Below are 23,501 nucleotides of genomic sequence, written 5' to 3'. Positions count from 1 at the left end.
AATTAGCTCTTGACTAAAGTCAGCTCTTAATTCCAACCTAACAAAACTTAAAAGCATGTCTTGAAGGGATAAAACGAATCCTAAACAATGCAACTACATGTCCAAACGCCAACACTATTAAAGAAAGTGCCACAAAGTCTGGTACCCAGCATGTAAAACCTACCGTGCCTAGCATCTAATCAAAAATTACCATGCACACCAAGACGCAGGAAAATGGGAGCCACAACTCGGGGGGAAATCCATCAGGGGAAACAAGAGAGATGATGGAACCGGCAGACAAGGACATGGAAACACTGATAACAAAGAGCGCTGAGGCACAGGCTGGGAAGGGAGGCAACGAAATTGCAATTGTTTGTCGACATGGTGACTGACTATACACAAAATCAACAGAAGCAGCAGGTGAATTCTCACCAGAAGAATCCTAAATGACAGGTGCTTCTAGTATCCACCTTGAAGGATGAGTATAATAGGGCACAGAACAGTTAAGAAACTTGTTCAAGGTCACACAGCTGGCAAGTGGCAAAGCTAGGACTTGGACACCGATGTCCGGCTCCAGAGATAGAACAGAGACAGTCTGGAAAGACTTATAAATAAAAACTGGTAATGTTTCTTTACATCAGTACTGAATATGTCAAAAATACAACTGAAAATAGGTTACCATGGGGGGCCTGGGTGGCTCAGACGGTTGAGCGTCTGTCTGACTCTTGATTTCAGCTCAGGTCATGATTCCAGGGTCGTGGGATCAAGCCCCGCATCAGGCTCCGCGTTGAGCGTGGAGGCTGCTTAAGATTCTCTCCCTCCCTCTCCCTCCTCCCCTTCCCTGCTTGCATGCGTACATACTCTCTCTCTCTCAAAAAAAAATACATAAATAAATAAAAGGTTAAAAAAAAAGAAGGCAGGTTACCATTCACAACTGCGAGCAAACCTATATTGTATCTAGAAATCACACAAAGAAGTACCTTTCATCTAAGGTGACCATATGGTTTGTCACGAAGTTGAGAGTGAAAAGGAGCTAACGGGAAGGTCATTGGGACCATCCCAAGAGACTGAGATATATGGTCACCCTACTTACAGAAACAATTGTAAATCTTCTTCAAGACCCTAAGAGAAGATCCAAATAAAAAAAGAAACATTCTGCCTTCTGGGGGATGGAATGCCAATTCTCAAATTCACCTGTAAGTTTCACGCCATCACAACAGAAAGTTATTTAGGAACTGGGTTAACTTATTCTAAAATGTATATGCCCTCCAGAGTCTTTCAGGTTTAAAATGATGCACCTGTGAGCTTACAGTGACCCCCCCATCAGAAGGCCCAGGTGTCACTGCCTGAGTCCCATTTCTGATCACAGGCACACTCCACCCCTCCGGCAGCTGCCGGTGACCAGAGCAGACTCCTCACTCCATTAGCTCCTCAGCTGTAGAGGAAAAGTGGTCAGGCAGGAAGCCCATCCTCGTCTGTCTGTCTGTCTCCCTGCATCATTCACACCACTCTCTGTGAACCAGTCAAACAGCCACTCACCCACGGCGGAGCCCGGGTCAGCGGGGTGGGTTTTCTATCTGAAAGCAGGAGGCGAACCTCCAAATGGCTGGTGCGCAAAGTGGCCGCACGCCTGAGGCTGTGAACATCTTAAGAGCAGAAACCAAGACCAGCCGGGCCCGGAGAAGGCAGTCCACAAAACGATCTCTGAAGGAGGAAGTGGAAGGAGACAGAGGGATAGGAGAAAGACGAGAAAGGCAGGGAAAGAAGTGGAGGAAAGGCAAGGGGGACGCGGGCAGGGCACGGGAGAGCCACTTTGGGAGGCTGAACCTCCTCGCTGTCGCAGCTGGGCCACAACACGGCAGATGTGCCTCATCCGACCCCCAGCTCTAGTATCTGATGCCGTGAGGTTGGGCAAATCCCTTCAGGTGGAAGCGTCCAGACGAGGCACATATCCACCCGGGACTGAGGGTTACAGGGATCGCTGTCTCGGATTCTAGCAAAGAAAGGGGGCACCCAGCAGGTGCCTCCAGTGTGCTTGGCAGCCCCAACGAGTGAAGCCAGGGTCCCTTTGGGAATCCCACACTGCCGGCCAGACTGAGGCTTTGTGACGGGTCTCTGACCCAGTCCCTCTTTCCAGCCGCACGAGCTGTGAGGGGTTTCCCAGTCCTGGAACACGATCAGACCGCTCTCAGCTGCCGGCACTCAGACCGAGGGCTGTCATCTCCATCCGAAATTACCCTGCAGATGGAAAATCTGAACAATTCTGGCTCCGGTGCTAAAAGACGCGGCCGATCGATGTCGGGAGGAACGTCAAAGCCGTTGGCTTGAGAGCGCGCATTCTATCGGCACTTGCCACAGTGAGGTGGCCGGTTGTGAGGATGGCCTGTCATTAAAAGGTTACAGCTGACAAACACCTCCTGCCTTTCTCTGGGTTCTGGTGCACACACACGGGGCTGCTGCGTCATCAAAAACCAGCACTGTAGCCCCCTCAGAGCTAGGAAGTACCTTTCTGTCCGTTTGCTCCTCCCAATGACCCCGTTGCTACTAGGTTCTGATTGTCCCAATCCTCATGTGACCGATGCGGGAGCCGAGGCGTGTCTGTCCCACACTGAACAACCGCGGGAGGTAACCACATCCGGTGAGAATATTCCCCGTCAATCCTGACCAGGGCCTTCCACGCAGAGGCAGCACCAGGGCGAGGGGCCGGAGGTTCAGAAGCTGGAGCCCCGCCCCCCCTCCCGCCCCCTGTCCCTGGACACTTGTGGGACTTCTTCTACGGGACGTGGGGTGCCCAAATGCACGAGCACCTAGCTTTCAGATGGCTTAGCTCTTATCTATCCGTAAAGCGTGTGCCTGATTTGTATTGTATGTATTTTTAATTATTTTATTTTATTTTTATTTTTTAATATGAAATTTATTGTCAAATTGGTTTCCATACAACACCCAGTGCTCACCAACAGGTGCCCTCCTCAATGCCCGTCACCCACTTTCCCCTCCCCCCCACCCCCCATCAACCCTCAGTTTATTCTCAGTTTTTTAAGAGCCTCTTATGGTTTGGCTCTCTCCCTCTCTAACTCTTTCCCCTTCCCCTCCTCCCTGGTCTTCTGTTAAGTTTCTCAGGATCCACATAAGAGTGAAAACATATGGTCTCTGTCTTTCTCTGCCTGACTTATTTCACTTAGCATAACACTCTCCAGTTCATCCACGTTGCTACCAAAGGCCAGATGACATTCTTTCTCATTGCCACGTAGTACTCCATTGTGTATACAAACCACAATTTCTTTATCCATTCGTCAGTTGATGGACATTTAGGCTCTTTCCATAATTTGCCTATTGTTGAGAGTGCTGCTATAAACATTGGGGTACAAGTGCCCCTATGCATCAGCACTCCTGTGTCCCTTGGGTAGATTCCTAGCAGTGCTATTGCTGGGGCATAGGGTAGATCTATTTTTAATTATGCCCAGCACCTATAAGCAACATATATGTATACAGAAAGTCCTGAGTAGGGTACCCAGAGACGCAGGCATTCAAAGGCAAACAAAATAAATGAGCACTATTCTTACTGGAGGGTTAGTGTATCTGAAGAAGGGAGTTAAGTTCTTAAATCAGTGCACAGGACAAACATGAAACGTAAACTGCCCTTGAAAATGCCAGCGATCGTCCAGAGTGGGGCAGAGGGCTGCGTCTTCCACACACGCAAAGGGCCTGGCTGGATCTCAGGACAAATACACGACTCACACGGAAACGATGGAGGTGAACGCAGGGCAGGGCAGGCTGCAGAGTCTGGCTCAGGGAACCGCGGGACAGGATGTCATCTGTCACCACTCACGGCCACCCAGTAGTCATCCAGCCTGTCCCTCTCCTCCGTCGACGGGACCAGCGAGGTTCCGCTCACCTTCTCAGCCTGGCACGTGAGACCCTCCACCGTGGCCGGCTGTCCTACCCTCAGGACACCCTGTACTCCTGCAAAGCAGCCTTTTCACAGGGCTGCCAATCCTCTGGGCTCCCCTGAACCTGCACCATGTCCTTGGCCGTGGTTCAGGCCACCCACTCTCTCTGCCAAAACAAACCTCAAGTTTTCCTTCTGCAGCAACATCCACCTCGAGCCTGATGTGTTTGGGTCACGAACTGGCCTGTGTTGGAGGAAATGCCCCATTGGGCCCCCAGGCTGCCCCTCAGCACCCCTCTCCTCTGCTGCTTCTTGGTGAACTGCAACCACAACCCACCAGGCGGCTAGCTCTGCCTGAGAGCTGCCCTCGTGTTCACCTCCTCCAGGAAGGCCACCCAGAGAGCCCCAGGGAGGCCTGTGACCAGGTAGCCGCTCAGCAAGCCCATCTGGCTCTCACACTAATTTCCATCTTCAGTGCTAGCCTTTAGCAACGAGGACGCTGACATTTTCACCTCTACCCGCCTCAGTCTTCGTCCTACTTCTCAGGTTCGCAGAGAACTTGGGTGGGAACAGGGTGCTGCCTCCTGTGTCCCTTGAGACATCCCAGCCTGGTCACCCCTAGAAGGAGCCACTGACCTCTCACCCTGTGCAGGCTCTGCGGCTCCCGGCCAGGTTATGCTTTTGCGATCTGAAAGATACACCTGCACTAAATACACCTAGACAAGGACAGGGACAGGAGGCAGGAAGAAAAGGGCTGCTCAGAGATGGTCTGATAGATCCACCCACTGAACCCCTCCTCTCAGGAACCCACCCTTTGCGAGGGGCGCTGGGGACACGGCGGGCACCCAGGCAGCGAAGGCACAGTGTCAACTCTTAAGCGTCACCTCTCCAGAGAGACCTGACCTGACTCGGCCGCCTCTGGTGGGTCTCACTTCCCTCCACCCCCGTCTTGTCACTGTTGCATCACCTCCTCTGTGTCCTAACGACACTGATCAGGGTCTGTGGTTTTAAGTGCTTTCTGTCCGTCTCCCCCAACCATGAGAGTGAGGCCAGGACGGACCGTCGCCACTGAAGTCCTAGAGTTTGTCGACACCACACCCGAGCCACTGCATCATGCCGCCTCAGGGTCCCAGCGCAGTGAATGCACAGTGGGGTACGCGTCAGGATAAGAAAGGAGGAAGGAGGGGGAAGAACCGGGTGATCTGATCAGGCTTCTTAGGGGAGGGGACACCTGAGGACAGAGGCGGTGCCTCAGGAGGGCCAAAGACAAGGTTCATCTATCCGGGTAAGGGAAGGCAGCAGGGTTCATCCAGGAACAGGGAAGAACGTGGAAGGCACCACATGTTTGTGCGTGGTACACGCAGGGACGTAAAGTATAACACATGCGAACGCCTGGGCGCAGAGCCAGGCACAGCGACGGCGGCCACCGCAGCAGCAGCTGAGACGTGGGGCCCGAAGGACGAAGCAGAGATGGAACCAGAGACCGGGCGGGGAGGGAGGAGAGTTCCAGACAGGATGGGCGGAAGGGCCTGAGGGGCAGGGCTGGGTCCCAGCTGCGGGACCACGGCGGAACAGAGACGGGCAGTGAGGGTCCCCGGGGACTCCGTGTGTGCTGGGAACTGGGTGGCATCGGCCCCGTGTGTGCAGTGAGAGCAACAGAGGAGGCAGGAGGACTGACCTTTTCAACCAGGTCTTCGGGGGCTTGCTCCTCAAAGAGCTGAATTTTATCTTCGATGCACTTCCTCAGAAGGTCTGTCTTGCTTTTACTCTTGGAGCGCGGCTTTCTTGCCTTGGACTGTTGCTAGAGGGGGCAGGAGAAAGCACGGGCAGGGGAGTGACTGCCAGTGGGTTTGCACAGCGCCCCCCCTCCTTGTCTCCCAAAGCCGAGAGGAGCTCCCGCAGCATAAGCACCTGCCCAGGTGTCTGAGGCCGGCAGAGGGGGGAAAGATGGACATTTTCCTGAACAAGCTCAGTGCGTGGGCCTTTGGTCCACCAAAGGCAGAAAAGGGGCTCTGGAGGGCACAGCCAAAGCTTTGAGGTCAGGCCGCACAACCAACCCAATGCCCCTGCTCCCAGCCTTGGGACCCGGGTCTGGCAGCCTCTCCGGGCAGGGGACTCGACAGAAGAGGTGTCCCTGTGCTTGTGAAAATACAGAGAGCAGCTCTCGCCGCTGGCACCAGCAGAGTCCTCCACCACCGGCCCCTCTGCTTTCCCAGGACCGTCCTCGTGAAGGGAGTCGGGCTCAGCCAACCGCGGCCACCAGCCTGTGTGTGCATTTCTCGCAGGGGATCGAGGAGCGCGCTTCACAGGCGGGGCCTCTGCCCCTCGGAGGCAGGACGCGGGGCCACCTCTGTCTCCAAACCCAGCGCCTTGAGCAACTTTAGAATCCAAAACTTAATTCCTGCCAGGATTGGCCCTTGGTCAGCCCAAAAGCAGGGGAAACACACCTTGCTTCACTTACGTGGAAATATGTTTAGTCGCTGTTCCAAAAATTGGGGGGGGGGGGAACCACTTTGATCATTTGTTCCTTACTCTCTAACTATCATCATCTTATGTATCCTGCACCCTTCTAAGAACAGAAATAGAAAGGAAAAAAAAAAAACCTTTTTTTTTAATGTGAAAGAATATGAAACCTTCCAAGCTGTTTCTGCGTTGTACTGCTTTTTACTCAGTGAGGATATGTCTGATTTTTTTGTTGTTTTGATTTTTTTCTTCCCCTAAAGAAAAAGCAGTGGGTTTAAAGTCAGGAAAAACCAGCCCAAGCCCAGTTCTCCCACCTCCTGCCTGCCTCAGTCAACTCACTTTTCCTTTGCTGGGTGGTTTTCTCTTCTGGAAAGTGAGCTTGGAAACCTGCCTCCTGGCATTGCTGTGAACTTGCAGGAGATAGTGTTGGCTTAAGCGCTTTGAATAGGTTTTGAATCTCAACACAGCATCGTCTCAAGAGAAGATTGACCTCTTGTGTTCACCTGGTGATTGGCTGGCTCAGTCAAATGAACTGCACACCTACTGTGCGCCAGGCACTTTCTAGGTGGTGGGGACGGAGTGGTGAAGGGGTTAGAGAGCTTGTCTGCGGTGGGGACGCAGGCAGGGCGCGGGCTGAGAAACCAGGGCGTCTCAGGCAGTGGTCGATTATGCGGAGTCACGGACCACAGCCACGTGAGGAATGCCTGGGGAGGGGGTTCTTCTGGACGGGTGCTCAGGGTGGGCGTCTGAGCTGGGATGCAAACAGATCACAAAGGGCTGGACCCTCGAGGTTCTGGGGCAGGCGTGTTCCTGGCAGAAGAAACAGCAAGTTCAAAGGTCTCGTCTTGGGCTGGGTTCCCCAGTGGCAGAGCCAGAGATGGGGATGGGGAGACCTTGGTTTCCTGACAGAGGAGCCGGGAGCATGTAGGCAGTGAGGGACCAGGTCAGGAAGGGCAAAGGGCGGGGCTCTCAGTTAAGGTGTAGCCTTGACGGCTCCATGGGGGGGCTCTGGGGCAAACATGGCCTCCGAGAGCGGTCTGTCTTCAAGGCACACGACAAGTGCCCCCAAAAGGCAGCTGCCCATCATCGCACTACAAGGTCGAGCGTGGGGGGGTTCTCTTTCCCTGACCCCACCTGAGCTAAGCATCCTCCTTATGCCACTTATGGAAGGGGCCAGCCTTTTGTACCCCAAGCGGGTCACTGAGTGTGGCTGGGGGAGCGTGTCTCAGGCCAGGTGGTGCCCATTTGCCCGGAGCCACGCCCAGAAGGAGGGAGCAGGTGTGAGCCTTGAGCGGCTGCAGTGCAGGGCCCGGGCGAGGGGGTCTGGGCCGGGCACCGTAAGGTCAGGACGAGCTTGGCGGTGCTACGAGTAGCCGGATGCCGACACGGCTGCAGAGGAGAGCGACATGGGATGAACCCGGGGGGCATCGGGGGCTGAGAGACGCCCCATGTCCGCCACCAAGGAGCTGCCGGGCATCACTCTCACCTGCATCTCAGGGGCAGCCAGTGCCTGGTCCAACTTCTGGAACTCTGCTTCTCGCCAGGCGGTCTGAAATTGCTGCAGCAGGACGCGGGCCCGGATTTTGGGGAGGGCCAGGCTCCTGTCCATCTGGGCGAAGCAGCCGTGAACCTCCTGCCTCATCCTGAGCAGCTCCTCTTCAGACTGGGAGAAGGCCGAGGAACAGAGCTTCCTGGAAAAGCCAGAACAAAGACGTTCTTATGCGGAGGAAGTGGGCTGGGGGGCTGGTGGGGGTGGGGGGATCCAGACAGCAAAATGCATGTGTTCAATCCACGCCTGGAAAGGCTCATCGTGCCTTCATTGGCGCATTCCTTCCGTGGCGATCTCTCAAGCACCGAGTATATCTCGTGCTGGACACTCCCCTGTCCCGGAGCTAAGCTACAGTGGGACGAGGCTGTGAGGGTGTCTGCGGGGCCACAGCAGACCTTCTGGCCCCTCCTGACCGGGGACAGAGCCTGCTCTCGCTTTAGGAACACATGAAAACGCAGCGTCGTCTGCTGACCCCGCTCAGCAGCATGCAGTAGGTCCCAGCAGCCTGGAGAAGGGGTGGCCAGCTCAGCTCAGGAGGACAAGGGGAAAGGCCGGGGCCTTGCCCTGGGTCTTAAGAGGTGATGACCGACAGCCATCACTCAGAGAAAACCCGTTCCATGCTGGGAATGTGCTGACTGATCTCCTGCTGAAGGCTGACCTGTGTGTCCCCCCAAAAGATACTCAAGTCCCAATCCCCACTACCTCTGAACGTGATCTTATTTGGAAACGGGGTTTCTGCCGACGCGAAAGTAGGGTAAGACGAGGTCATAGTGGAGTAGGATGGGCCCTTAATCCAACATGACCGATGTCCTCATAAGAGAAGAGAGACATACACAGGGGAAGCCTTGAGACCACAGAGGCAGAGACTGGAGTGACAGAACAAAACTGACGGAGGCCAAGGGCAGTGGCATCACCAGAAGCTGAGAGAAACCAGGAACAGACTCTGTCCTCGTGTCCTCAGAGGGAGTCCGGCCCTGCTGACGCCCTGACTTCACACTTCCGGTCTCCAAGGCAGCCAGAGAATACCCTCCCGGTTTGAGACACTTTGCTGTGGCAGCCGCAGGAAAGATCCATTTACCTCCATCACTGCCAGTCCTTCCAGCAACTCGATTCTCAGTTTACAGGTGAGGAGGCCGAGGAAAGTGCCCACCTTTCCTTTCTGGCAAGGCCCACGGCCCACTCCACCGGGCAGACAGACCACGAGCTCACTTTCCCACGTCTCTGGGGAGATGTGAGGCTAAGTCTGCTGGGGACCCCAGTGCAGAAGAAGTTCCTGCCGGGCCAGGAGCGAGGAAGTGGGGGGGAGTCCTCTTCTGCTTCCTGCTTCGGGCAATGCATGTCTGTTCACTAGTTCATCTGACAAATGTTCTCTGTTGACAACGGGGGGCTTTCTTTGCTTCTTCCGGTAATGTGCAATCCACACGGGCTGCATAAAATATGCCCTGCGCTTGCTTTAGAAAAACCTGCAGGACCGCCGTGGGAGGCCGGGGCCGGCCCTACCACGCCCAAAGCTCAGTGAGGGAGGCTGGGACCACAGCTCAGCTAGAAAGTTCTCTTCTGGAAATAGGACTTTCCGCTGACGTGGGCCTCCAGCCAGAAATAGTTCGAAGGCCCCAGGCCCGTGTCTTGATATCCTGTCTTGGGTTTCTCACTTCATGGGGTCCGTCAACTTTTTTAAAGGAATGCCAGGAAGGGGCGCCCGCGTGGCTCAGTCAGTTAAGTGTCCGACTTCGGCTCAAGTCATGAGTTCAGGCTCACAGTTCGTGAGTTCAGGCCCCTCACTGGGCTGTGTGCTGACAGCTCAGAGCCTGGAGCCTGCTTCGGGTTCTGTGTCTCCCTCTCTCTCTGCCCTTCCCCAGCTCGCGCTCTGTCTCTGTCTCAAAAATGAATAAACGTTAAAAAATAATAATAAAAATAAAAGATTGCCAGGAAGCTGCCAGCTGCTCCTTGGTACCTTACCCCCTGGAGAACCTTTTCCCCACTGTGTTTGCAGGGCACGCGGGATCCAAAGTGAAAGTAACCTTGAAATGACTCTGAGTCACGATTCTTGCCCATCCTCAAGCCCATCGGCCCCGGGGTGGCCCGGCCTTAATGCTCTGCTGTGTAGGCACAAAGATAAGACAGAAACACAGGAGACAGGGAGGATCTGTGCCTTAAAGGAGTTTAAAATGAAGGCAGGAGCTCAGGAAAGAAGTCTCAAAGACATGCTTTCCCTGGCAAAAAAAAACAAAAAAAAACAAAAAAAAACAAAAAAAAACCAAACACATCCTTGTTAATTCCTACTTTACCCAACCAGGTTTATAGCAACTCCATCCTGCTTGAAATCAGAAAGTTTCTAAAAATGTGTTTTAAGACGACGGTGCAAAGCCATTTTTTCAGAATGCCTCAGTAATAAAGGCTGCAACCTTTTGGAATCTTGAATAAGCAAAGTAGACAAACACATGTGTATCGTGTGCATCGACCCTCCTCGACCCTTAGAAAAATGATAAAGCGTTTTCAGACAGCAAGGTGAGAATTCTCTTTTCCTGGTGAATGACTAAACCAGAGGCGGCTTTGGTCATACTCTCCGCAAAATGGATCCACATGATGTTGAAGGCAACGGCCATCCGGTAATGGGGATGTCAGGTCTAATTTATACGCCTCGAAGAGTCCAAAGCGGGTTGCAGTGTGCGAAGGGACTCTGGGGGAATACAGAGTGAATCACCGAGAACAATTCGTGGGACTAGGAAGCGGTGTGTAAGGGTCTGCTTTTTACCGGCTTGGAGAGGAGACGGCGTCTTGTGTGTCCAAGAAAACAGACGCTAACAAAGACTGGGAAATACATGAGAACCATAAAGCAGAGATGGGGAAGAACTGAGAGGTTGTACTCCCTGCAGACACCCGGGGACCCGTTCTCCCTGGTGGTGAGGTCAGTCTCGGGCACCAGCACTGCGTAGGAGGAGGCACGAAATGGTGGAAGCCGGGCAGATCCCGTTCCACGAGAGGTAACTGCCAAGGAAGGACGGGCATTGGCAGGAAGATGCCCTCCGTCCCATGCCCATCACAGGGGGGCAGGTGGGAGGGACCACCGATGCCCAGCGTGCAGCCTGCCGGCCCGGCAGAGGGGGGACACAGACGGGCTGACCCGATATGCTGAAAAGGACTCGTTCCCCTCCGGCCTCCGCCACCACCGACCCACAACACCCCCTCCACCGTCCTGTCCGTGCAACAACTTCCAACAGCCAGAGCTCTGGATTCAGAATTAAGTTGTGCCTAAGAATCAGCTCAGACGGTGAAGCGTCTATACCAAGAAAAGTATCCTAAATGGGGTTGAGTTTTGTTTATTGGCTCGGACGGATTGTTTGGGTTTGCTTATTTGCTTAAATTTCTGGGCCGGCTGGTTGGTTTCTTGAAAGGAAAAGCAGCTTTAAGGAATATGGATTGGTCCGTTTGTTAAGAGGAAAAGAGGCTCTCTGTTCCTGCCAGATGGGCACAATCACGTTCATACAGGCAAACGGTTACTTCATTACTGGAAATAAATGGACCCAGTGGAGGGTGGAAATTGTTCTTTCCTCCCGCGCTGCTGGTTTTTAACTTTGTTCCTTCACACCGGCCACACCGGTCTCTCCGTTTCACCCCCAGATAAGGACCACGACTTCTGTCAAGCTGCCCCATCCCCGGTCGTGCCCCCTCGCCGCAAGGCACCGGGGGCCCACGCCCGCTCGTCTCTGGCTCCCAGTGCCAGGCCGGTGGTGGGCGCACAGAGCATACCTCCCTCGGAGCCTGGCAAAGATCTGGATCCGGCAGGGTGCCCCGTATGGTTACCTGCCTGGGCATCGTCTGCCAGTGATCGCCTCTCTCTGTGTCTGCTCTCCCGATAATCTGAGCTCTTTCCAGCACAGGGATATTAGAGGTAAAGCTACTACTCATTTTCTGCTTCCTGCAGATCAAGGGTTGTGTTAAAGGATTTAAATATATTAACCCATGGACTCCCTCATCGATGCCGTGAAGGTGGCATCTTGTTAGACATGGTTGACGACCTAACCCAGGGCCACTACCTTGCCCCTTGTCAGCTCAGCTTTTGTTTGGAGGGGCTACCCTACATACCCCTCACAGCCCCAGGGTGGGGCTTCTGCAACTGGTCTAAGGCAGGGACTGGCAAACTACGGCCTGTGGACCAAGTCCAGCCCCCTGCCCGTTTCTGTTAATAAACTTTTATTGGAACGCAGTCAAGTTCATTAGTTCATTAAACAAACGTTTACTGCCTCTGGTCTACGACAATCATGGCTGTGTCATTCTTGCCGGTGAGTGGGTTAGGCATGGGCTTGTGACCGGTGGTATCGGAAGGACTGATGCCTGAGATGTTCAAAAGGGATAATGAGCGTGACACCTGGAGCTGCAGCAGCCATCCTGAAACCATGAGGGGATGAGCCCAAAGACCAAGGAGGCACACGGAGGGCAGTGGAGCAGAAAGACGGTGAGAACTGGCTCCCTGACAGAATCACTGAGCCACTGAATCAAGCCTAGAAACATCTACCGCTGACTCCTTCTTATAAAATATTCTCTTCACCTTTTGCCGATGCGATAGTATAGTGTGCTGCGGACAGCACCCTAAGTGATTTACTATTGTCGCTTAAGGCAAGAGAAATGAGGCTCAAGTTGGTTAGGTGACTTTCCTACACTCAGCTGGTGGGATTTAAATCCAGGCTTTCTGGTCTACGCGGTCCACACCTCACTCCTCTCTAAAGCTCCACGCTGGCCTCGTTTGGAGCTTCTTCTCTTTCCGATCTGATGGGCCAGCACCCAACAACTGCCAAACGCTTTGCTGGTCTCTCTGACACCACAAAAGGTGCCCCATTTGGGCCCCACCACATCTCCGTCTATGCAGACAGCTGTCAAACACTACCGGGAAGCAAAGGGCTGTGGCGCTCTGGCCCCTGAGGCAGGTGACTTGGGCTGGTCCTCATCACTTCCACAGCACCCCTGCGTCTTTAAAAACAGGAGGTGTGCCATTTATCTGCTATTTTCCAGTTATTATACGAGAAGTGGTGGCCAGCTGTGGCCCAGTACGTCCTACTCACAGGCGGATGTCATTACACAGTTCTCGAATTAAGAATGAAATCAAATAGCCCAGTCACCGAATCGGTGACTGAAGGGAGGGGCCGGGTGAAGAGACAGTGAGACGTGGAAGGCCTCAGAGTAGGGGCCAACATCACACGTCGTTGACATCTGGTGAAACCGGGCGGGCTCGGAATGGCCTCGAATGAGCAACGACATGTGATATGTCCTGCATGGGCAGGAGCCGTGCCTGGTCCCCTTGGTAAGAAGGTCGGCGGACGAAGGGCCTTGTTCCCGGGAGCAGAGAGGGGAGGGTCCTGTTCGCCACCAGTCACCTCCCTCCATGGGAACCTCACCCTCTTCTTGCTACAAAGCCTGCCTCTCGCTGGCCCCGGCTGCGGCCCTGGGTGACCCCGTCCCCTGGGCCGCCGGTCCTTGTGACTAAGGAACTGCCGTCCCCGCTCCCGTCTATGCAGTGCCCGCTGTCCCCACGACCACGGGCGGGACCCCTCTCGCGGGGGGTGGAGGAGGGGGAGGGCTCGCAGGGCACTCACGCGAAGATCAGGTGCTCCCAGCGTCTCAGCTCCGCCTGCTCCTCCGTGGAGGCCTCCGGGGCGTCGTCCTTCAGTCTCTGCCTCACGCTCTGGACGCCCTCCTGGTCCCTGTCCCTCTCCTCGGCCTCGAGCTGCCGGGCCCGGGCGGCCAGCTCCCGGCCGTGCTCTTCCAGGATCTGCTGCAGGAAGAGCCAGGGCACGCCGTGCTTGAGCAGCTCCTGGGCCACCCCCGAGCTCTGCAGCCGCCGCAGCTCCTCGGTGGCCTTCTCGGACAGCGACAGGGTCAGGGCCCTGAGGTCCTCCAGGGCGGCCTGGTCCAGGCGCTCCTGTAGCGCCTCCAGCGCGGCGCTGTGTTCCGCCAGCAGGCTCCCCCAGCGGCCCAGGAACTGGCCGGCGTCCTCGGCGGCTCGCAGGGCCTCCCCGACGGACAGCAGCTCCTTCCGCTGCTCCTTGTGCTGCGGGGGTTTCAGGCAGGAGAGCTAAGTGAGGGCAGGGTCCGTGCGCACAGCCCCCTGGGGGACCCCGTGCAAACCGGCTGCAGGAGGCACAGGACGCTGACAGGTCCTTTCCCGACGACCACGCTTGGAAAACCAGCCTCAAGAAAGGAACCCAAACTAGGGGCGCCCGCGTGGCTCAGTCGGTTGAGCATCCGACTTCGGCTCAGGTCACGATCTCAGGGTTCGTGGGTTCGAGCCCCGCATGCGGCTCTGTGCTGACAGCTCGGAGCCTGGAGCCCGCTTCGGATTCTGTGTCTCCCTCTCTCTGCCCTTCCCCCACTCCTGCTCAGTCTCCCTCTCTCTCTCTCTCAAAAATAAATAAACATTAAATGAAATTTTTAAAAAGAGAGTAACCCAAAATATAGTGAGAGCTTCATTTGTTCGAGGCTTGTATTATCATTTTTTAATTTTTAATGTTTCTTTTTTTGAGAGACAGAAAGCAAGCAGGGGGACGGGCAGAGAGAGAGGGAGACACAGACTCCGAAGCAGGCTCCAGGCCGAGCTGTCCGCACAGAGCCCGACGCGGGGCTCGAACCCATGAGCTGTGAGCTGATGACCTGAGCCGAAGTCAGACGCTTCATCGAATGAGCCCCAAGGCTTATTATTGAGTAGGTAAAGCCCACGAGGCAGACCACCTGGGTTCCAATCCTGGCACCTCCATGGCCAAGAGGAGTGACCCAAAGAGAACGTCTAGTCCTCTCTGTGCCTCCAATATCCTCATCTGCGAAATGGGGGCAATAGCAGGATGTATCTCCCACAGCATTTGTGAGGATTCAGTGAGTTGCTTCACCGTGTGCAGGACTCAGAGGAGTGCCTACTGCAGAGCTCACGACAGGGAGTGTCTATTACCCTCACCATGTCCCAGGCACACGGGAACCCCAGCTCCGGATGGGGTAACGGGAAAAAAAACACCCTGAGATCCAGGACAGACAACTTACGTGAGGAGGTCAGGGGAGGCCTTCAAGGCAAGAGATCCGAGTGGGACCCGAGGGAAGAGGTCACACTTCAGTCGGGTTAAGATGCGAGGAGAGAAGGGGCGCCCGGGTGGCTTGGTCGGTTAAGCGTCTGACTCTCAATTTCAGATCAGGTCATCATCTCACAGTTCGTGGGATCGAACCCCACGTCACGCTCTGTGCTGATGGCACGGAACCTGCTTGGGATTCTCTCTGTCTCTCTGTCTCTGTCTCTCTCTCTCTGCCCCTCTCCTACTCGCACCGTCTCTGTCTCTCTCAAAATAAATAAACTTAAAAAAAAGAAAGATGTTGGGGCGCCTGGGTGGCTCAGTCGGTTGAGCGTCCGACTTCGGCTGGGGTCATGATCTCACGTGAGTTCGAGCCCCATGTCGGGCTCCGTGCTGACAGCTCAGAGCCTGGAGCCTGCTTCGGATTCTGTGTCTCCCTCTCTCTCTCTGCCCCTCCCCCACTCATGCTCTGTCTCTCTCTGTCTCGAAAATAAATAAAAACATTAAAAAGAAATTAAAAACCAAAAAAAAAAAAAAAAATGTGGCGAAAGCACATCCCTGGGGAGAGAGCGGGAGGGGTGAGGGCCCTGTGGTGGAGGGCGAGCGGACAAGCAGAAAGATGTCCGTCCTGCTGGGACTTATCACAGCACCTGCAGACAGTCTCTGTTCTGTTCTGTGAGGACACGGGACGGTCCAGAAACAATATTCACGGAGGCCTGCTGGAGTCCCTGGAGCCCGTCCACCCTTCTGGATCCTAACCCGAAATCAGGCCAGACCATCAGAGAAAGGTGGCCTTGGGCCCCACTGATTTCATCCTCGAGCCAGTGGAGACGCATGAGGCAACGGTCAAGGATGGGGTGGAGTTGAGCAGTCAAGGCGAAAATCAGCACTTGACGTTGGGGCCAAAACTTGATCATGAAAAGCAGGGTTTCCAGTGATCAAATTAGGAAGTTGGTCTGCAACCCCTTCCCTCCCTCCAGAACGGGACCAGACGATACTAGGTGTCACCCCGTATGCCCCAGAAATGCTCTGAATCTGTCCCCACCCGCCGTGCTCAGGGACACTGCATAGGCCCCGGTCAGCTCCCATCTGCCCAAGCCTCTCGTGGGTCCGTCCCTCCAGGCTCCACCGTCTCTCCCCAACAGGGTGCTCCTAGGTGGGCTTCCTAAATCCCACATCCGATTATGTCCCTCTCTGTCTGAAAACCCTTCACGGCTCCCCGTCGGCCTGGCGCAAGGGGCCCTCCCCGGGGAGCCCCCTCCACCCCCCGCCCTCACCCTGTCTAGCTGGTCACAGCAGAGTGCACTCTCGCCTCCCTTTGAACACGACGCCCACCCACCACCTCCAGCGTCCATCCCGGCCTCCTGCGCATCGAGCACATTGGTGCTTCCGGACTCAGTGTACGGGTGAGGTGAGCCTGTCGGGAGGCATTTTCACATCTGCCTGTGGGTCTCGCCTCTCCCAAGGTGGGCAAAGAGCAGAGGAGGTTAGTGATGAGGATAAAGCGTAGGCCCTAAGTCACACGGGCCTCGGTTCAGCCCCATGTCTGCCACTTACTAGGTATCTCGCCGTGGCCACACCACTGAGCGCTATGACCCGAACGTGCACATCCCTTCGGGCACTGATGCGTTCAAACCTAACACCTGATGTGACGGCCTTCGGAGGCGGGGCCTTTGGGAGGTGCCGGGATCATGAGGGTGGAGGCCTCGTGGACGGGAGTCGTGCCCTCACAAAGGAGACCCCACAGGGCTCCCACCGTGGGCAGACCCAGCGAAGAGTCGGCCGTCCGCAGCCCACACCAGGGTCCTCGCGAGTTCGAGCCCCACCCTGATCTCAGGCTTTCAGCCTCCGGAGCCGCGAGGTATGAGTGTCAGTCCTTCACAAGCCCCTGGTCAGCTCGAGCTGCCACACTTAGGCTCTCTCACCTTCAGTGTTCTCATTAAAAAAGCAAAACCAAGGGCGCCTGGGTGGCCCAGTGGGTTGAGCGTCCGACTTCGGCTCAGGTCACGATCTCAGTTCATGGGTTCGAGCCCCACGTCGGGCTCTGTGCTGGCAGCTCGGAGCCTGGAGCCTGCTTCGGGTTCTGTGTCGCCCTCTCTCTGTGCTCCTCCCCCATTCGCACTCTGTCTCTCTCTCTCTCTCTCAAAAATAAACATTAAAACAAATGTAAAAAAAGAAAACTAACACGAAAACAAAAGGAGCCAATGCTAGTACTGACCTCACAGGGTTAATGTAGGGACTCAGTGAGACATCTCCTGCAGCAAACTTAGCACAGGGCTGAGCAAGCCCTCAGTGAGCGCGAGGGTACCCATCGCTCACTCTTCACTCCCCCTGCCCTCACTCCTGGCCCCGGTGGGCGGGACCAACACACCAGGACTCTCTGCTCTGCCCAGGCTGGACGGCACCTGCAGGACCTTCCGGACACCGCGTTCTAGTGAGTCTCTGCCAGGCACGGCGCGTGGCTCTGGGAGATCCTCGGCCGTGCTCTGGGTGCCCGGCGCCCCGCGAGGGCTCGGGAAGGTCACACAAAGCGTCAAGGGCGCGAGTCCTTACATACCTTTTGCAGTATCTCTCGCCTTCTCTTAAGGATTAATTTCTGGTGCAGCTTCTTCTTCTCCTGCTTCAAGTCATTGTCCAGCTTCTGTTTGATGGAAAAGACTTCCGTCTGGGTGCGCTGCAACAGGGCCTCCATCTGGTCCTCATCCAGGTACCCTGCTCTAGGAGGGAGAGAGAGAGAGAGAGAGGTGGCTGAGGCACGCTGCAAACCCACTCTCAGCCCAGCTGTTGGTGTGGCTGGACGGTCATCTCTGCCTGAGTTTGGTTTGATCAGAGAAAGTCTTCCTTCACCCTGAAGGAGCAGAAGCGGAACAGGCAGCCAGGAAGTTCCCGAAATACAGGAAGGGCGAAGTCAGCGTCGCTAGAGACGTGCACAGAAGGCTCAACCTCAGAAACCCGCCGGTTTGGGCCAAGGCTGGGCAAGAGTTCTGGGAAAGAGTGGCGCTCAAGGGGCCACCACAGTTTTCCAAGAGGAGACGGTGGGTCAGTTCCTGGTGATGGGATTGTCACGATGGAAGTCCAAGTGGGGGCGCCTGGGTGACTCGGGAGGCTAAGCGTCCGACTTTGGCTCAGGTCATGATCCCGCGGTTCCTGAGTTCGAGCCCCGCGTCGGGCTCTGTGCTGACAGCGTGGAGCCCGGAGCCTGTTTCGGATTCTGTGTCTCCCCCTCTCTCTGCCCCTCCCCTGGCTCGCACTCTGTCTCTCTCAAGAATAAACATTAAAAAAAATTAAAAACAAAACAAAACAAAAAAACAACGGAAGTCCAAGAAGTAAAGGTAGGAAATACCCTGTGAAGAGTTAATTCTTCACGTTCACCTGGGTAGCCGCAGGGCACCCACAGTAAGCGCTGTGTCTGAGTGGGTCTGGGAGGGGGTTTCCAGGAGACATTAGAGGGCAAAGCAGACCGCCCACCCTCCTCCATGTGGGGGGACCCCAGCCAATCCAGCAGGGGACTGAACAGAACACACGACAGAGGAAGGAGGAATCTGCCCCCTTTTTTCCAGTCTCACTGCTTCAGCTGGACTCCTCGCCTCACCTTCTGCTGCTCCCAGGCTGGGATGCCCTCTGGTTCTCAGGCCTCTGGACTCAGATTGAACTCCGCCACCCGCTTTGCTGAGTCTCCGGCTTGCAGATGACAGATGGTGGGCTTCTCGGCCTCTGTCACTGTGCGCGCCAACTCCCCGTACCTATCTGACTGGTTGTTTTTCTCCAGAATCCTGACCGATGCAGTCTGTTGCTGTGATTCCCACTACTAGTCCCAGTCGGCCTGCATCACTGGGCTGGGCCCTCTGCTCCCACAGGGTAGTTTATCCATGGAAGCTTCTTGAAGGAGTGAATAGGCGAATGAATGAATGAATGAATGCACGGTGGATACATGCCTTAGAAACAGAAGTCTGGGCCAACTTCTTAAAATAGAATTTAAAAGTCAGAGATAGGACACACCTGCCTAGTTGTGGCTCACGACAGTTCGACCAGCTGTCCGGTGTTTCAGTTCAAGGCAAGGAACGGTTTCTTTGACTTGGGTGAAAATTAATCAGGAGTGTCAAGGCAACTGCAGTGACAAATTCATTAGCATCTTTGGGTAGGGAGTGTTCGCATAATTTGCACCTTACAGCATCCTCATTTGGTAGGGCGGGAGAGCTGCAGAGCCCTAATAAAATTACCAAGATGGCGGAATCAATTCAGAAAACCACAGACTGTCCTGGAAAGCCAGCTTTATAGTCAGGCCTCTGTTTATTTCAGAGCTTCTCATAACCAGAAAGAGTAAGTGTCGTTGTTTGCAATCAAGTACCTCAAAGGAAGGAAGGAAGAAAGAAAGGAAGGAAGGAAGGAAGGAAGGAAGGAAAGAAGGAAGGAAGGAAGGAAGGAAGGAAGGGAGGAAGGAAGGAAGGAGAAAGGAAGGAGGAAGGAAGGAAGGAAGGTAGGAAGGAAGGAAGGAAGGAAGGAAGGATGGATGCAGAAGAGCAGAGGCTGCCCTGGCAGGAAGGTGCGTTTTCACCAACCACACGGTACCCTGGAGCTGCAGAGAAAGACCACGTGTGATCCAAGACCAGCATCTGTGTGTGTATGTATTGATTTATTTTAGAAAGAGAGAGAGAGCACATGTGCACCTGAGTAGGGTAGAGGGGCAGAGGGAGAGACCGAGACAGAGAGAGAAACAGAGAGAGAGGGAGAGAGAATCCCAAGTAGGCACCACACCCAGCACAGAGCCCGGCTCAGGGTTCAATCCCATGACCCCGGGATCACAACCTGAGCTGAAATTAAGAGTGGGACGCTCAACCGACTGAGCCACCCAGGTGCCCCAAGCCTCTGTGTGTTCAGACTTCACTCCCAAGTTCAAGGGGAAGTGGGCTCTCCCACCACACAGCCCATGTTAAGCCTCCACCACTGATCTCGCAGCGAGATGTTGGGGATTTGCTTTAAAATAACTCTGGAGGAGGGGTGCCTGGGTGGCTCGGTCGATTGAGCGTCCGACTTTGGCTCAGGTCACGATCTTGTGGTCCGTGGGTTTGAGCTCCACGTCAGGCTCTGTGCTGACAGCTCGGAGCCTGGAGCCTGCTTCCGATTCTGTGTGTCCCTCTCTCTCTGCTTCTCCACCTGCCCCTCGCGCTCTGTCTCTCAAAATAATAATAAATAAACACTAAAAAAAATAACTGGGGGGATGTGGAGCAACATCAAGATTGATCACGGAGATTGTATGATGGGCACAGGGAAGGTTCGTCGTATGGATGTCTCAACTATCACTTACGTTTGTAAAATTCTACAATGCAAAGGATTCTTCCAACTGGAGAATCTTTCTTACGAAGTAAGGAGCAGTCAGTGTATTCGCTGACCAAGCAGCGTGAACGATCCCTGATGAGGAACGATGGGACAAGGGGGTTGTGTGTGTCATCCGTGATGGCTCTCAGGTCTCACCTCTCATGCTTCTGGATGAACACGGTCAGCTGAGCATCAGCGGCGCTCAGAAGGCCTTGCACACGGGTCTCTGACGACTGCATGTTCTGGATCAGGTACTCCCTGTGGCCAAATCTTTTACTTAGATGGTATCTCTTACTAGCTTGGAAAAAGTCCATTAACTCTTCCAATTTCTCCTGTTTAGAAAAAAAAAAAAATCAAGAAAATATGCCTCATTGACATTTAGAGAACATTCTAGACATGTAAAGCATTCCATTTCCTTTCTGAAGAAAACGCACAGGGGTAGGGGCATGGGGGTGATCACCTTCAACCACCCTGCCATTAACAAGGGCTTAGAAGAAAATTACATACTAATAAGAAATGAGTGCATTCTAGACCCAGATAGCTGGGGGTTGTCGAAACATCTTTCCTGCCCTAGGAAAAGGGAAGCGGATTTCGCTCAGTGGCTCAGCCTTCACCCACGCGGTTCCCAAAACACAGCACCGGCACAGGTACGAACATCCTGGGGGTAAATCAGACACCTGAATTGACCCCCCGAACCTCCATACTCCGGCAGGAGACGGGAGACAAGATGACAAAGCGCAACCAAACATAAGACGCTGATGATAACCTGGGTTATGAGGTTATCAGATACCTGGGTATCTTCTCTGGTTCCGTCCTGGGCCCAGAGTGTTCCTCGCCTTATCCAACTTCATCTCGAGAGAGAGAACAATTGTTCCCACGTCACAGAGGCCAGCAAACTGCTGGCCAATGGCTGCGCAGGGATTTGAACTCAGTGATCTAATTCCAGGACCTGTGCTCTAAATTCAGGCTGCTATCAAGTGCCGCTTTAACGAGTGGCACAGTAGTTAGATGGGCAGTCATTGGACCAGCGGTAATCAAAACATTGGCTTAAGCTGTGCTATCCCACTGAGTGGCTCTGCTGTCTTTCCCCAGCCATGGAAATACAGTCCCTGCAGGGGGTCGCCAGAGAGATCAACGCTTTGTTCTACAAGATACATATGATACCACGGCCAGTCTCCTCTCCCCCTAAAGCTGCGATGTCTCCAGTTCCCGACACCTGGGAACCTGCACCGTCCAGACGGAAAAGCAGAACGGTCGGTCCGATACGGCCGAACACCAGCACGTTCCTGACTCACCAGCAGCAGAATCGATCTACCGGGAACACTGAGGCAATATTCCTGCCCTCCACAAAACCGGGTCCGTGCGAACCACTGACTCGAGCCAGTTTCGGAAGGAAAAGCGCCTTGCAGCACAGATGCCTGTGCTGTGGGACAATTATCACCCATGGAAGTCACCTTCCTGACCCCATTACTGCTAACAATCACGCACTCGTTCTAGCTCGAACGCCCACGTGTTGCCAGTCAGCCACCGCCCGCCATGAGGAGAAAGATGACTCCATAACTGGTCAGTACTTAAGGGATGCCACGGGGTCTGAAGGCCTAACCAGGAAGACAACAGAATCCTTCCTGTATCTACTCCCGCTGAAGTCTGAGTGGGAACAACCCGGAGAGGCTGGCTTGTTCTCCTCACGCGTGGTGCCTCCTGACGGGGGCCCTCTCACCCTGGAAAACCCACTTTCGGGAGCCTTTTGGGGACGGTCACTTGGTCTCCTCTGGCACGGCCCCACTCCTCACAGCCCTCCCTCGCCGGGCCTGTGCCGGGACCAGAAATCTGCTCGCATGGCTGCACGCCGGTGGTTTCACTCTGCGGGTGTAAACGCGCGTGCAAAATATCCCGTGCGGGCCGGAGAAATTCCTCAGCGGTGGTGACGGTCTCAGATCGGCTATTCCCATTGATGTTCGGGACTTTATTCCATCAGGATTAGTAACATTCACACCGAGGCTCACACGCAAACACACGGATTCACCCAGGAGTATCCACAGAGAGTAAACCCCAGGTACACACGGATGCATGCGCACGTGCATGCACACGTGTATTTATAGATTTTTAACTGCTGTATATATATTAAGGGTATAATGTGCCAGGCACAGGCTCTTCCATGAATCCGCTCTATTACCCCCATTCTGCAGGCTGAGGGAACGGGATCGGGGGAGTCAGGCAATTTGCCTCAATTCGCAGAGCTGATGGCTGGTCGGACAGGAATTCGAACCCGAGTCAGCCGGCGTCCCCGGCCTGGGCTTCAAGCCACCGACTGCCCGGTTTACTGACAACTCACGCACACGTCAAGGGGAGGAAGGAAAAGGCGGTCAGTTCACTGGACGCAACCGAAAGGAAGAGAAAGGAAGAGACGGGACTCACTCCGGCAGAGGAGAAACCCCTGAGAGACGGGGCGGGGAAGTCACTCTTCCCTCACCGCGAGCCGATGTGAGGCCTCACCTGTATTTCGGAGTAATCCTGCAGCAGCGTTTTCGCCGCCTCTGGCTTCAGTTCCCCTTGGAAAACGGCACTTTGTATCTGGGTAAAGAAGATGTTGTGCAGTTCGCTTCTTTGGCAAATGGCCAGCTGCCTGTGCGCCTTGGCAAAGTCTTCCTCTCGCTGCAGAGCCAGGGACCTCCTGAGGTGCTCCTGCTCCAGGCCGTGCAGGGTCCGCAGGAGGCCGTTGCACTCCACAGCCCACTGCGGGAAAGGGAGGCGCAACGGGAGAGATTACTCGTCAAACAGGCATGCCCGTGCCACATGCAAGTGCACACACACACACACACACACACACACACGTGCACACAGCAACACGGTGCATATACGGACGTTCAAATGCGTACACGCACACACGTGCGTCCAGCCACCCACATGCACACGCCGAACACATGCACGCAGCAACACACAGTGCACGAGACCAAAGTGCACACGCATATATGCGCATGCGCACGGCAAATATACACACACACACAATACTTAGTGCACACGCATGCATGCACACACATACACATGCACACATGCACGCAGCAATGCGCAATGCATACGCACGTGCACGTGCATATAGGTACACACACGCACATACCAAACACACATGCACACAGCAACACAGTGCATACACACATGTTCAAACGCATACACGCACACACGTGCACATGCACGCACACACACGCACATGCATCCACGCACACAGATGCACACACCAAACACATGCACGCAGCAA

At 54.7% G+C, this 23,501-nt stretch overlaps 1 protein-coding gene across 1 annotated transcript in view; it reads right to left on the bottom strand.

The window, feature by feature from the left end:
• Positions 1–23,501, bottom strand: part of EVC2 (EvC ciliary complex subunit 2) — a 135,209-nt gene that overhangs the window by 29,554 nt on the left and 82,154 nt on the right. Inside the window, exons 10-15 of the mRNA XM_047091307.1 lie at positions 22,742–22,981; positions 20,402–20,577; positions 17,487–17,646; positions 13,472–13,926; positions 7,818–8,022; positions 5,547–5,669 (exon numbers count right to left, since the gene is read on the bottom strand). Coding sequence (XP_046947263.1) covers positions 5,547–5,669; positions 7,818–8,022; positions 13,472–13,926; positions 17,487–17,646; positions 20,402–20,577; positions 22,742–22,981 — 1,359 coding nt within the window. The remainder of the gene's footprint in view (positions 1–5,546; positions 5,670–7,817; positions 8,023–13,471; positions 13,927–17,486; positions 17,647–20,401; positions 20,578–22,741; positions 22,982–23,501) is intronic.

The sequence above is a fragment of the Lynx rufus genome, unplaced genomic scaffold, assembly GCF_022079265.1.
Source record: "Lynx rufus isolate CCGP_SWC_20201006 ecotype Redwood Valley unplaced genomic scaffold, mLynRuf1.p SCAF_3, whole genome shotgun sequence".
NCBI classification, from domain to species: Eukaryota; Metazoa; Chordata; class Mammalia; order Carnivora; family Felidae; genus Lynx; species Lynx rufus.
This window is presented reverse-complemented; position numbering and strand designations above follow the sequence as displayed.